This window comes from Falco naumanni, chromosome 1 (assembly GCF_017639655.2).
Source record: "Falco naumanni isolate bFalNau1 chromosome 1, bFalNau1.pat, whole genome shotgun sequence".
Taxonomy (NCBI): domain Eukaryota; kingdom Metazoa; phylum Chordata; class Aves; order Falconiformes; family Falconidae; genus Falco; species Falco naumanni.
The window spans coordinates 40116041-40131240 of record NC_054054.1 but is presented as its reverse complement, the minus strand read 5'-3'; the positions used below and the strand labels follow the sequence as shown (position 1 = coordinate 40131240).

At 44.5% G+C, this 15200-nt stretch overlaps 1 protein-coding gene across 1 annotated transcript in view; it reads left to right on the top strand.

The window, feature by feature from the left end:
• Positions 1-10004, top strand: part of ATRN (attractin) — a 156680-nt gene extending 146676 nt beyond the window's left edge. Inside the window, exons 28-29 of the mRNA XM_040590812.1 lie at positions 3696-3810; positions 4888-10004. Of these exons, the coding sequence (XP_040446746.1) occupies positions 3696-3810; positions 4888-5012 (240 nt within the window). The 3' untranslated portion in view covers positions 5013-10004. The remainder of the gene's footprint in view (positions 1-3695; positions 3811-4887) is intronic.
• The last annotated feature ends 5196 nt before the right edge of the window (positions 10005-15200 follow it).

Here is a 15200-nt window from a genome sequence, read left to right as displayed (position 1 = left end):
TTGCTTTGCATGGTTAATAGAAACAAAGCTCCCCCTGCAGTAACATATTACCAATTTTTTACTAATACTTAGCTTTTCAGAGCAGGTTGGCAAGGGAAGGAAGGAGGCTCAGAGGTATTTCCTCTTCCCCCAACTATCTGTAGTATATCAAACAGACTAAAAAATACTGCAGCATGAGGGTCAGACTCATCCCTGTGAAACACTGAATTTTAGGTATCGGCATGGCCGGAGTCTGCTGCTGCTCATTAGGGGACAGTGCTGGCTGCCTGTCTGGGGCTTTTTCAGTGCCAGTGACACCTGTGTAGGAGCTGCTTATAGTTCAGAGTGGGATCAGGAGAGCAAAGAGGAGGAAGGGGTGTGTGACTTTGAGAAACAAAATAAAAAACCCATGGAAAGGGAAAGATTGTGCCCACAGGGACTCGTAATGGGAGTTCCTGCTGTATGCTCGGGGTTTGTTAGTTGGAAGGGGCAGAGGAGGAGAAAGGGTCCTGCTTGGGGCCAAGAGATGAGCTAAATTATCCTCAAAAGTCCCTTCAGCTCTGTGACTGAGAATTGTATAATGAATAACTTCTATCCTTTACCATTTTATGATGTGCAGGAGAATCAGAGTGGTTTTGATACCATTCCAGGGGCCTGAAACACCTCTTGGGTCACCTGTGGTCTAGAGCAGCAGCCAAGGTGCAGAGAGGGACTGCTGGGAGAGCTGGAGAAAGGATTGTTCCTTCAGAGAAGGAATTCAGAGTGTTGCTTTCAGATGAGCCAAATGAAGGCCGAGATGTATAATAAGGTAAAGCCCAGGGAGAGGGTTAAGGCACAAAAAAACATCAGATGGATGAATAAATTCAGTTGGGAAAGAATTGAGGTTAAAAGAAAGTTTCTGGTGTTGGAGCGGTGAGATCTGGGAGCAGGGAGCCTCTGGAGAGGTCACACAGAGGTTATGGCACAGGCCGAAAGTGTAAATACTTTTAAAGCAGAGCATTGCACTTTTATGTGCAGCCACCTGCATTAGTGAAGGGCTGGATTCAGTGACCGTGAGAAGTATTTTCCAGCCTCCTGTTTCTACATATTGGCTGGAGGATGATGAGTGTGCTTCTGAGCATCCCCATGACATTACAAAGCATGTTGGAGTAGAGTTGCACTGAACAATTTATGCTGGGGAAGGAACAGAGCTGCAGAAGCATTTGGATTAGAATCAGAGAATGATTTGGGTTGGAAGGGACCTTTGAAGGCCATCTAGTCCAACCCCCTGCCATGGGCAGGGACATCTGCAACCAGATCAGGTTGCTCAGAGCCCCGTCCAACATGGCCTTGAATGTTTCCAGAGGTGGGGTGCCTACCACCTCTCTGGGCAACCTGTGCCAGGGTTTCACAACCCTCATTATAAAACATTTCTTCCTTATATCTAGTCTGAATCTGCCCTCCTTTAGTTGAAAACTCTTACCCCTTGTCCTATCACAACAGGCCCTGCTAAAATGTTTGTCCCCATCTTTTATAGAACCCCCTTTCAGGTGCTGGGAGGCTCCTCTAAGATCTCCCCGCAGCCTTTTCCTCTGCAGGCTGAACCCCCCCAACTCTCCCAGCCTGTCTTCCTATGAGATGTGCCTCAGCCCTCTGATCATCTTCATGGCCATTAATTCAGTAGGTGGTAAAAGCAAATACATTAAAAAGATATTAGAAACGATAATCTCTTCTTGGCTTGTTCAGTTGCTCCTTCATCCTTCTCTTCCCCCTGCTACTCCTTCTCTCCTTGGTCTTTGCCACTCACTCTGCTCAACACCGTGGATGAGTGTGAGTGCTTCTGTAACACCCAAGCACCGCGCTCCAGCCTCTGGGATTCACCAGGACTGTACTATTAACAGCAGAATAAGTAAGGTACTTGGCTGTCTCCAAGAAGAAATAAACTTTGTGCTTGGTGCATGCTCCCACTCACAAGGCAGAAGTCCGTGGGCTGTATTTCTGCAGTTGCCTTTTTTGTGCTCTCTCCATTACCTCTGGTAATTGAGTTGCCTGTGGGATATAGCACCAGGGTATGCTTGGTTGCTTTGTGGGAAAAGCATTATTTTGAGTTTGATCCCTTTTTTGGGGGTGGGGAGAAAATGAAGAAATCTGCAGTCATAAAGCAGGCAGACGGCAGCTTACGTTGTTACAGAATACGTATTTATCTACCTTGCACAGACTAACAAATTGTTGTTGCAATCATTACAGTAAATATGAGATATGAAAACAGTTTTAAGTTTCATTTTGCTTGCTGTCATCTCTTTTTTTCTTTCTTATTGAGCAGCAGTAATTTTATAGCATTGTTTGACTCCTGTTCGTGTTTTTTCAGTCTTGCATTGTATTGAGTTTCTGGTGAACATTTAAGCACAGTAGTACAATTTTATGCCTAATGGAAAAAGCAATAATTATTTCATTAATACCAGGGTTGAATGTGTCCATTACTAAGCAAGAAATCAGAAAGCATGGAGTGTATCAGGTAAAACAGTGTTTCTCAGCATTTTTTGCTTATGTGGATCAAAAGAAGGGACTCTCTTGTACCTGTACTCGTGGGTGTAGACTTGTATCCTCATCCCACTGTTGTGCCATCCCACAGTAATGCTGACCGCAATTTACTGTGTATGTTATCAGGGCCTGGCTCAGGTGAGAACATATTTTCATTTCTGGGCTCTGCTGTCACATTTTGTCTTTCTAATGGCATGTTGAAATTAGCTGTTGATCATTCAAATAAAATCTTTACAAGAGTACAGTGGGAGGGTGATGTTCAAAGACACTGAGGGTCAGCAAGGGATCTAGTCTCCTGCTCCTCCAGGTGGGAGAAAGCTAGCTGCCCATTATATCTTCATAGTTATCAATTCACATTTTATCTGCAAACTTTATTTCACATCCATGTTTGTAATGTAAGTGTGAAGTATTCGTATTCAAAGTAAACAGGCTTCAGTAAAGCATGATAAGAGGAGTCCGTCTTAGGATACGACAGGTCACTGAAACGGAGAGCCAGGATCACAAACGGGTCCTCTGCTCTACTGAGTCCTCTGCTTTTCAGTTTAAAACTGGACATTATAATCCAGTAGACAGTTCCAAAGCACTTCCAGCTCCCAGAGCAACCACCTACCCAGGAGCATAGTCCAGAGTGGTCCAGAAGACCACTGGAAAATGAGCATGACCTCTTGGGAAAGAACAGAAATGAAAGACCACATTGGGGGAACAGAGCCGAAAGCAAACACCAGTAAAATGGAGAGTGGTTTGAGGTAAATGTTCTTTATCATGTTAATGTATACGGTCCTGTGGAGGTGTTCCGTGGAGTTAAACCCTGGAAATAGAAGTTGAATGGCCAAATTGCAGTAGTCAGACATGCTGACAGGTTCAAAGGAAAAAAAAAACGAACCTCAGTCCTGTTGTTTAGCATAAGCTGTTCCTTTGTTACTGAATTTAGGGAGAAATACAAACCTTGTGCAGTGCTTGACTTTTTAATACGTAGTTTTTTATTAAGTAAATGTGTTTTTTGTGATGACTAGGGTTTTGATTATTACTGACGTTGGGTTTAGCTTTGCTAGCTACGTACTGGAAATTTGCCAAGTGTAGAAACATGGTTCATGCCCTGAAGCTTGTACAATCTGAAAAAGACAACGCTGGGGGAAGAGGGAGGCTGTAACACACTGTATAACATTTGTTTTCTTCTCTTCCTTCCCTTGCTGCAGACTGTACCAAAGCCAATAGCGCTGGAGCCCTGCTTTGGAAACAAAGCAGCTGTTCTCTCTGTATTTGTGAGGTTGCCTCGAGGACTTGGGGGTATACCACCACCAGGACAGTCAGGTGAGGAGTCTCGTTGCCTCTTCTGGCTTGCTATTAACTCTGTGCTCGTTCCCCAGCTTTACAGATTCACCTTACAGTCTCAGACTTGATCCCGCAGTAATTGCTGTACCCACACCCCAGCTGAGGATGTGCTCGGGTTATTTTAAGTTAGCTTGGGCCCTCCTAGCTTCCCACCTGAGGCTGGATTCAATTTCTTAGGTCACTTGATGGATGAACATTTGATATTTGGATTACACTTCAGTTTATGGCTGGGGAAGAAGGGGATCTGGTACAGAGAGTTTTGCAGTAGTTACTTACAAAAGTAACTTTTCTCCTAGCCTATTCCCCTTCATTCCCAGCTCCATTTGTAGAGAGACATCAAGTCCTTTCAGAGCATCCATGCCCTCCTCTTAGCAGCTCTGGACAAATAAGTTTTTTCCAGCCAGCTTAAGGTTTCCTTCTTCTCGTTCCCTTCACACTTCAACACGGTGTCAGGGCACCGAGACCTCATCTCCTGGGCAGTTTGTGATTTAACAGGGGTTTCTCCAGTGCCCAGTGAGCATGGTGAAGAGAGGATTTTAGAAGAATATTAGCTGGGTTTGAGATGGGATGGTTTGGTTACAAGCTGCATTGAGCTAAATACCAGATGGGCCAGTGGTGGTTTGTCTGGGGATCCGTTGCAAGGAGGTTGCAGAGGTGGTGGATGCCCAGGTGGTGCAGGGAAACCTCCATGCACATGTGTTTTCAGGGTTTGTTCTAGCACATCTGCTGGTGCAGCAAAAGACACCTCCCTTCAATGTTACAGGTTTCACATCTGTTAATACCCACGCTTCTTATTGCCAGCTTTTTCTGCTGCAGCTGCTTTCAATAAAACATGCAGTATTTAAAAGCTTATTTCAGAATAGCCGCTAGATTTTAATCTCTTAAGCCAAAATGCTTTTTTAGTTTTCTTTTTTCTTTTTTTTTTTCTTTTTTTTTTTTTTTTTTTTTTTTTTTAAGTAGAACTCGGAAAATGATATTCATTTTGTGGCTTGGAGGGTTTTTCTCAGCCGTGGCAGAAGGATTTGTTTCTGTGACTGTTTTGTTTTGTTGCCTCAGGTCTTGCAGTGGCCAGTGCACTGGTGGACATTTCACAACAGATGCCAATTGCCTACAAAGAGAAATCGGGTGCAATACGAAATCGGAAACAGCAGCCCCCTGCACAGCCAGGAACCTGTATTTGATGCATGGACATCAGAAACTGTATACGGTTTTAAACAAAACAGAAAAGTAATACCTAGGAGGAGGAGGAGAAAGATTTCCAAGTTGTGTCACAAGAGACTAGAAGCACTCAGAAAAACACAGCTTCCTTGAACCCAACTTTTTCTCCCATCTACGTGATAGTTGGCTTTATTTGACAACTGCTCCACTTAAGTTTTACTGACACGTGGCTTCCGATTGCTCCTTTGTTTTCTTCAAGTTTAAAGTAAAATAATTTTATTGCAGGTCCAGTAACATCCGATCGTCACCATTCATGGTCAGTGTAAATAGAACAGTAGTCCAATATGAATGACACTCAGGTTTATACATGGAAAGTGCTTTGTAGTTCATGTATTTATCAAACTGTACAAAAAGAAAAAGATGCAGTGTTTACAGGTGTCAGCTCTCAACACATAAACACTACTATTAATCTTCAAAGCATCTTCATCCTTTGTTTTCATTTAATATTCTATTCCCTCATTATTTCAGTGGGACTCTCTTCCAGATACAGCATTTTTGTAGTCATCATGGTCCAGAACATCAGGAATGCAAAAGCTGGGATGGTTTAAAGGTTAATGTCGCGTGTTGCTCAGACCGCATGCAATACCTGGAGAAGCTGAATGTGGCTTTTGAAGGACTCAGTGTTTACATAGTCTTAAACTGCTTGGAGTACACCACACACAAGTGCCTAGACTTGAACAGATCTAGGGAGTGAGGAGACTGCTGCACACATTGCTTTTTAACATAATTGTATTCCTTTTAAATATACATATACACACACGTATATATAGTCACCCAAGGCAGTCTGTGTTCTTTGTAATATATCATGTGCAGTCAGGGGAAAATGGCATTTTCCTGACCAACAAACTACTCAACCAGATGGAAATATCTGGAGGGAAAGTAAAGTTTCAGTATCTCATCAGAAAACTCCTGGTTTCACCAGCGCTTTTAATAGAAGCATTTTGTGTTCCAGGTCAGATACGTTATATTTCTTCTGATTTTTCTCTTCTCATTTGGCCCCTTTCTCTCCCCCTTCCCTCCTGCCATTCTTCTGGATGAGAGCTGAGCTGTGCTGGGGCTCAGAGGCATCACTCCTCAGCAGTAGGATTTGCTCCATCTCCTTACAGGGTATAAAAAGCAACACTTCAGGTGCCAGATCATTTGAGGATGAAGTATAAAAATAAAAAGCAAGCAGGGCAGCTTTGTTTGGCCACAGGTTTGAGTTCTACGTGATCAGTTACTGGTATTTCCTATTGGGGTTGAACTCTCATAGGGGTTGAAGAAGGTGGCTTGTTGGTGAAAGGAAGGGACGTGGGAACAGCAGAGAGAAGGCTCGGCTTTTGGAGGATGTATCAAACCATCTAAAGTGTTCTGATTAGTTGGGGTTATGTTTTGAGGTTCAAGGTTGAACCCAGCCCATCAGTCCATGCATGCTGGTGCCCCGTGTCTCCCGTGGTTCTGGACTGTGGTGCGGCGCTGGCGCCATGCGAAGTTGTGGTATTGAAGCTGGTAGGAAGGTGTTCCAGGAAGGTGCCAAATGAGGCGTGTAATTGTTGCCTAATCCCAGTCAGCACGGGTTCATTCAGGTCACTGAGTCATTGGTTTCTGATGAGGACGTCTAGTGCTCATGAAATGGGGAAGTACCAGATCAAGGGCAGTGAAGGAAAGTGCTCTTGACTCATCTGGCCAGGTAGCACCCTTCGCCAAAACGAAACCCAAGTAACCGCATCTGGTTTTGTGCGTGTTTTGGTGATCGATCACATATCAGCCACTCATTTTGGTTGTGTTGGGTTTTTTGTTTGGTTTTTTTTTTTCTTTTTTAACCATGTATTTTGAAGAAGCTTTTCAGAGCATGGTGGGATCGCAATAAAGATGTGCATTGCTGTACGTGTCCCAAGAGCAGTGATGGGGGACAGCCTGCTGCTTTAAAGACCGTGGTGGATTATAATGCTGATTTAGTGTGTCATTTAACAAATACAACAGGACTGCAGAAAAAATACTGTGGAAAACAATGCATTTTTGAGATATATATATACACACACACGTATGTGTGTGTGTGTGTGTGTGTGTATATATATATGAAAAAACGCATCTGTTTCTGAACTAGAAGTTTAAATGCCCTCTGGGGAAAAGAAATTATGGGAGGGAAAGGGGTGAGCTTTGTCTTTTAGAATGAAGTGGGTTAGGCAATTTAAGTTTTAACTGATGCACAGATTACCTCAGACAGATTCATCTCCTTAAAATACTTTCTAACTTCCTGTGTGTATAGGGCTAACCTAAACTAGAGAAATAATACTGGACTAAGATCCCTCCCCCGTTATTACTTTACATGTTTTCAGTCATGGTGCACATCCTCAGCGTTGAGAGATGTCATCATCTTCCTTCTCCAACACTTCTTTGGGAGGAGAACTGCCAGCCCAGTTTGAGAAGGCTCTTGTGCTTAAGTCTCCATATTCAGGACAGCACTTAAGCAGGTGCTTAAAGTTGTTGCTTAGGTTTTCCTGAACAGAAACAGCTTTCAGAACAGTAGGCCTGGAGGGGTGATACATTTTTACATTAACAAAAAGGCATAAATGTGTTTTTTGGGGTTGTTTTTCTCCTGGCCCCAGAGAGCTGAGTTGTCTGGTCTCAAAAGCTTACTTCGGAGTGTGCCCACAGGTGTAGCCACAAAGTTAGGTGTCGGGTATTGGAAAGACAAACAAAAATGATCAAATTGTGAGGTTTAGCAGAACCAAAAAAATGTAAATAGAGGAACAAGACTTATTTATATAAATAAAATGAAACAACTCCTTTAGGATGTAGCTCTGCTCTGCATCTTATCTCCATACTGATGAGGGAAAAAGAGAAGTCTCATACATATCTCTGCTGCAGTTTCATCCCAACGGAAAGGTAAAATAGAGATGAAGGTGGGAATGGATGGGGGAAAGAAGAGTTGCCGTGATTTATCACCAGGCCAATATCAGCAGTGAAGGATTTGGGGGTTTATTTCTTTTGGAGCTGGGGGGGAGGGGGGGAAAAGAGCGACCTTATTTCATGGGAGAATCTGTAAATAAATTAAAAATAACACACTGATTTTGCACTTGTACATAAACTATACAGTAGCGTGCAGAACATTGAAAGATTTAAAGTGTATATAAACCAGAAAAAATATTGAATGTATTTTTGATGCATTTTAAATGATGTATGAGTTTTGTCTTAATAACTTCTTCATATGATGAGTATTAGATAACTTTCCAGAGCTTTAAAGAAACATCAAATTATATTCGTGATATCTTGCAATATAAAGCAGGGAGGCATAACTTGACTTTTATGTATTCAAATGCATTTCACTTAAATGTATAAGCAACGTAAAATACGGCTCTTCCATTTGAAAGGGGAAAAAACCCAATGCTTGAAGACAAGTAATAAACGTACTTAAAGTAGTCATTACCTGGAGGATTAAGTCAGCAGTTTAAGCCTCTACTATTAAGATTGTGCCAGTGATTTCCATTCAAAATCACTATTTTCAAGCGTTCATAACAGTCTGAAATTCAGCGTTCAAGGTCTCAACCCTCAGAACATTTTTATTCTTTGAGAGTAGCTTTTAAAAAAAAAGAGTTAATACAAAGTCAGAAATGTTTTAGCCCTTTTATTCTGGAAAACAATGGTGCCATTGGATCTCCAGATAACATACTTCTTTTTCTTTCACTGTTTTCCACTTTTTTTTAACCCAGCATTTTCACTGGACTGTTGTAGCATGAGTGACAGGAGACCCTGCCGTGGTATGGGTCAGTATGTTGGATGCAAGAAGATTTGTGCAACAACTTTTGAGTTATTGCCACTCTCCCTGGGCTTAAAATGCACTGTATTTAAATTGCCAAAATAAAGCTATACATGATGGGGTAATGCCTGTGATTAGCATAAAGTCATAGCGTATAATGTACCAAAATTCGATGATATGGTACCATAAAAGCATGACAGCCTCTGTTGGCAGATGCACACTTCCTTAGGGGTAGTTTGTATACTAAATATTGCTCAGAAACATCACTTTCTCTGCAGTAAATGCTTACCAAAATACGTAGTCACTGGGTTTATAGTATGGTTTTAAAATGGCAGCTCAGCTTGCTTGTCCCTAAATAAGCTGAAATGAGGTTTTGATGAAAGTCCCTCACTCGAGAGGCTGAAATAAAACTTTAGGCGTTTCCCATAACTGCTGAAAGTCCAGTGCCACAAAAACAAGGCTGATTCTCCCACCTTAACTGCTCCCCGTGTTAGAAGCTGCCTTTTCTTTTCTGTGAGACCCTGAGTTAGGGACAGAGCAGCAGCTGCATCTCTGAGCCCGTAAAACCCCTCTCCCTGCAAACGGGGATTTGCTGGCACTGAGCTTGCGAGAAAGCCACGAGTGGACCCTGCGTGCCGGGAGCGACTTTTAAACTCATCCATCCAACTCACAGTAAGCTGCCGATGTCTCCTCTTTTCCTCTTTTCTTTTTATCTTTGTTTGGGAATACTGTAGGGGAAGGGGAGGGAGGGGGGTGGGTTTTCAGATCCTCCGGAGCTGAGCTGCAAGGGCAGGTTGGGAGAGGGAGTTGTGTGGGATTGCAGTGGGAAGGTGCATGCGCGAGCGCTGGGGTTTGGGAGCAAAAGGGTAGGTGTGTGTTTCTCCGTTTTGGACGTGGTGGTGGCAGTTTGAGTCAAATTCATGCAGATTCTGTTGATAGCTGCTTAAATTAGAGCTGAGTTTTCCCATGCTAGGAATACTACAATGAGATGTATATGCTGGTTTTTTCTGCTTCTGCGTCAGGGCAGGTTTTGTTCAGTCTGTTATTTAGTTCTAACACTACACAGAGACTATTTTTGTGCGTCTTCCAGGTACTATAGGTCTTTAGACATTTCCTCTGCATCTATCATTGATCCTACAAACCTCACCAGAAGAAAGAAGAAAAAAAAATAATTGTGGAGGAGTGTAACATATGTCAGTCCATTATTTTATTTTTTTTTTTAAAAAAAAAGCAAAAAGAACATAAAAAGAGAGTTTTATATTACTCTGAAATTTGTGCACAAAAAGTGTTCTTTACGCTAAGATCCTTGGATTAATTGTACTCTGGGTTTGTTTTTTTTCTTCTGTAATTATTTACGATTATCTGTGTTCAGACTTGAGCTTAGTTTGTTAATATGTATAATTTAGCATTTATTGCATTCATATGTAAATACAAGCAAGTATTGTAAACTATTTCATTGCTGGGGATTGTGGGTGTTATACATACACACATTTAGGACTGCAGTTTTTGGTATAATTTTTTGTATTGTAAAATAACAGCTAATTTAAAGCAGGAACGAGAAAATTATTGGGAGGTCTGTGCATTTTAAATACAAATGTGAAGTATATGTACATAAACAAAAGTAAATAATGCAAATCTTTCCTCTGAAATAAAAAGTAGATGATCTGGTTAAAATGTCTCTCCCCACACACACACTTTTTCAGCCTTTTTTTCCCCTCTTTCTTAAAATAGGGGGAAGAAATAACTCGCAATGTTTTTAAAGACTCCAGGCTGGGCTGAGGGTGAGTTTCTGCCACAGTGCTGGTGGGTCTCAAGGTGTTTGTGTCTCCCTGTGTCCACCCTGTGCCAGGTGCTGAATTTATGAGGAGGGAAGGAGGGATGAGCTCTCCACAAAGCCCGGGGGTGGCCGCTGTGTCTGCACACTGCCTTGCAATCCCCCCGACCCCTCCCCTCGCCCCCATCTTCCCTAAGGTGTGCCTTAGGGAAGCGCTTGGTCCCTGATCTCCACAGCTGTTTCTGAAGGGTGGTGGAAGGGAGGAGCATCTTAGAGGTCTCCAAGTCTTCAGCATGGAGATAAAGGGGCTTATCCTCCGTGCAGGTCATCTGGATTGGTCAGGGCTGAAGAGGGAATTGATTTGCTCCAACCTCCTCAGCACTGGGGTCAACCATGACAGAACTGGTCCTTCTCTGGTTTGGCAACTCTACTGCTGTCCCAAAGCTCAGGGCTTCTGCATTTGGGGTTTAAATACACCCAAGAGCAGTAAGAGATCTCAGCCCCGTCCCTTTCTTACTCTTCATTTTCCCACTAAACTGCTCATTCCTTTGAATCCAAAGAGAAAATATCTGACATCCCTGGAGACTCTTTTCACCAAAGAATTTCACTAATGATTTTGCAACCTTATCAAATGTTGGTGCCAGCTGGTGTTGCAACGCACACAAAAGCTAGGAGAGCGAAGTCAGAGGTGACCTCTCATCTCCCACCCCTTGGAAGCCCGCGTGCAGCATGCCACAGCATCCAGAAATGGACTCCTGCCGAGACGCAATCCGTTGTTCTCCATTTATTTTTATGTCGCTCTTCAGCTTTGAAATTAAGCACTGCTGAGATGAAGCAGAGTTGAACCTGGCATTTATGAGCCATGAAGGTTTCAGTCACCGCCGTCTCCAAAGACCATTGTGCTACTTCATCCCATAGCATTAAACTTGGATGCAGAAGTCCAATTCTCAGAAATTGCTGCCGAGCAGAGCGAAGCATGCCAGCCTGAAAGCACAGCGTGGTGTGTCCAGACTTGAAATGAAGTGGGCAGGGGGTAGTGGTTTTAAAGCTAGTTGAAGCTCATTTTGGACAGCAGGATAAAACGTAGAGGTAAGGGGCCATATTTCATCCCTGCTCTGATTTTTCTTGTAGCAAAGAAAAAAGGTTTGTGGGGAAGGAATAGAAGAGAGTATGGAGGCTCTCCAAGGCTCTGCGTACGTCTGGGACAATGCTCTTTGCTGTCACCTGTCATTAATGCACGCAGCTGGGTAAGGAGCCACAGAGGAGTTTGCCGTGCAGCTTTTCTTCCTACAAGGTTTAAGTATCAATCATCTGCAGACAGAGGCGGGGTAATTTAAAGTCTTTTTACAATGCAACCGATTTAAGTCGACCACCTGACAGAAAGCCTGGGCTGGAGACTGGGTGGTGTTCCTCCTTGCTCAAGCAAAAGGTGGGGTTTGGGACAACTCATGGCTGGCTTACATGCCACTGGTTAGTAGTAAAATCATCTATTGGTATGGCGAAAGCACCAGCGTTTGCTTTTTTGCCCCGTTAAGGGGAAAAGAGGAGAAGACAGAGGTGTACAAATGAGCCAGAGCTCCATAGCTAACACAGCCTACCATGCAGGCAAAAACAATTTGCAGAGGTTCTTCTGTTTCTCTCGGATTTTTTGGTTTCTGAACTAATTAAGTAGCAACAAAGCAGGGGATGGAGTGACAAAATGAAAACTCAGGGACATTTTCAAAGGCATAAGATAAAGTAGGTGGAAGGAGATCTTTTAATAAGATGGGACCTGCTGATGAGTTTACAGGCTGGTGGTGGTACTTCAACAACCAGCAGTTAGAGGTGGGCTGAGCTCCCAGCCTTCCCCATTGCAAGGGTGGCTGGAACAGCAAGACCTCCCCAAACTGCACCTGCAACACAGATAGCACCAACACCTTTCCAGTCATCGCCCTACAGCCAACAGCGAGGACAGGTCCATGATGACCTTGGAGGGCTGTTTTCTCCTTGGTGACTTCAGAGACTTGTTGACAAGCTCAGGTTTAGGGATCTGCAATAGGGATGCCTCAGGGGAGGTAAAATCTCTCCCCTCAGGGGGAAAAAAAAAAAAATTAAAAGGCAAGTTCAAACAACCTTGAGATGGCAATTGGACCCTTCCTCCTCCCTCTACTTCTCTGTGTTCCCAGGTCCCCAGTCAGACCTTGTGCATTTCCCAGGAGCCACATCTGCAGGGGATTTAGCCAAAACAACACTGTCAAAAGTGCCCTTGGCCACTCTAGCTGTAACAGGGAGGATATCATGCTCCTCTATTGCCCTGCTGCTGGCCAGAAGCCCGGGACACAGCTCCACAAGCCCACACACTGCAGGACCAGGGCTGATTCTGCTCTCACTCCGCTGGTGGTGACCAGCAATGCCATGGGAGGGTGGGATTTAATTTCTCCTGGTCCTCATGCTGACCCCTGAATTTAATTTGGAAGCAGAGGTTTAGCAAGCAGGTCTGGATTGCGACAGCTGGTTGTGAAGCATCATTGTGATGGGGAATTAAAGCAGAGCATGGAGATAACTCTGGGGCCCACATTTCTCCATCCGTCCCACTGGCAGCTCCCTGACTGCTTTATCTGCTTTCCAATCCGCAGCCACAACGTGCCTTCGACAGCCTGACTGGCAGTATTTTCATTGACACATTCCCTGGGATCCCTGCTCCCGCCAGAAATAATTTCCACATCTCCTTAGAAAAAAAAAAAAAAAAAAAAAAAAAAAAAAAAAAGAAAAACCAAAAAAGTGCTTTGAACATTTTTCATGTCAAAGCTAATTCTGCAAATTCTGCAGCACTTCCCTTTGGCTAACATCCACCGTTCCTGCACTCTGTGCAGTAAGACAACATTTTAACAACCAAAGCGAGATGCATCCACCCCATGAGCACATCAGCACCGTTTGCAGAGATAACGGATGGCAAACTGTTGTTTCTGCTTTAAACGTCCCCTCGCAGCAGCTGTACATCAGCTGCAGGATTTCGTTTGTGCTGTGGCTGCAGTTGTTGGTCCCACCAGGTCCCCTCTGCTGAGGGAACCCCCCGAACCTCCAGAGATGCCCAGGTTTTTCTCTGTTCGGGGGGCTACAGAGGCTGTAGGACATTCTCTCTGGGAACTGGGGGAAATCACTTCACTTGCTCCTGCTCCAGCATTTTGTCCCTGGCTGGAGGGGGGAGTGGGGCTCAGTTCTGTTGTGGGCACAGCCACAGCCCCCTGAAACTCTACCTGAACCCAGGGATGTGATAGAAGTGAGGGTCAGGCAAAGCCCCTTCTGGCTATTAGTGGTGATCCTACTCCAAAATCTCTTCACCCTAAATTTTAGGGTGATTTCCAGGCTCACTTGAAGCCCCTTGCTATGACCCAGAGTGGGGATGCCTCAACCAGCCCCATGCTTCACCCCATATCGATCAAACCAGCACACAGAGGCAAGGAGAAACCCTGCAACCATGGGAGTCCCAATCTCTCCTTCAAGGCCAGGTCCCCCTAAACCCCAGCAATTACTGGCACCCCGCTATCAATGTCTGGCCCTGGACCACCCCCCCTCCCCAGCTTTTCAGTTGCTGACCTTGGTCGAGCCGCCTGCCAAGGTGCAGGGTAAATACATCAGGCCTGCAAGGTTTTCACAGCACGTTTTGGGTTCGACCAGCTGGAACTTTCCCAGGAAGTTTTCTTTGAGTCTGCAAAACCCCAGCCACCGAAACAGCCTGCGCATTGTGGGGAGGGAAATGGCTTTGATGAGAGCCCCGAGTCTGGCCCTGACCCTGGGGCTGTGCTACCCCACTGTATCCCCAGCTGCTTCATCCATGGGTGAAGACAAACATGGTTTTGGGAAGGAAAAAGTACAACGTTTCTAGGTTTGACCTCGAACTCACTTTGTGTTTAGGAACCAACTTGAATTTCACTCACCAGTTTTGTATGAATTTTATATACATTTGTTTTCTAGAATTTTTCTTCTACCCAAAATTGGCAAGAAAACATTCAATTTGCCTCTAATCAATTTTCCCTGTGATTTTTTTTTTGTTTTAGGTTGCCAGAAATAACTCACAGATGTTTGTGGCATGAACAGAAGTCTCCCTGGCTGGCATGAACCACCACCCTCCCCCCTCCTCCATCTTCACTCCTCCTGTTCCCTGTGGGAGGGTGCAGCACCAGCCGCCCCCAGGTACTTCCACCCTCCCGGGTGGCATCGCAGCATTAGTGGCTCCATGTACCTCTAACTGCAGGTGCAATTGTTCCCATCCCTGCTACATCCTGCAATGCCTCCCTCCTCCCGTGCTGGCACCAACTTTGAGCTAAATCTTCACCAATTCGCTCCCAAATCTTTGTGTGCGCCACCCCTGCACACAGCACAAGCAGCCTCAGGACTCGTGTGGGTCTGTGTCCCCTTCCCAGGTGGCACTGACATCTCTCCATCTCAGCAGAATTGGGTTTTCACCTGCTGCCCTTCCTTGCTGGGAGACACCAGATCAGAGCTGTGTTTCCAGCCCAAGCATGGGGCACCTGAACCCCACCTCTCTGCCAGCTCCCCAGAACTTCCCCCTATTTCATCCAGCTGTCCTCATGGCACAGGACCAGTGAGCCTGCACGTGCGGACACAAACAGTCTGGAATCGCAGATAGGAGCAAGA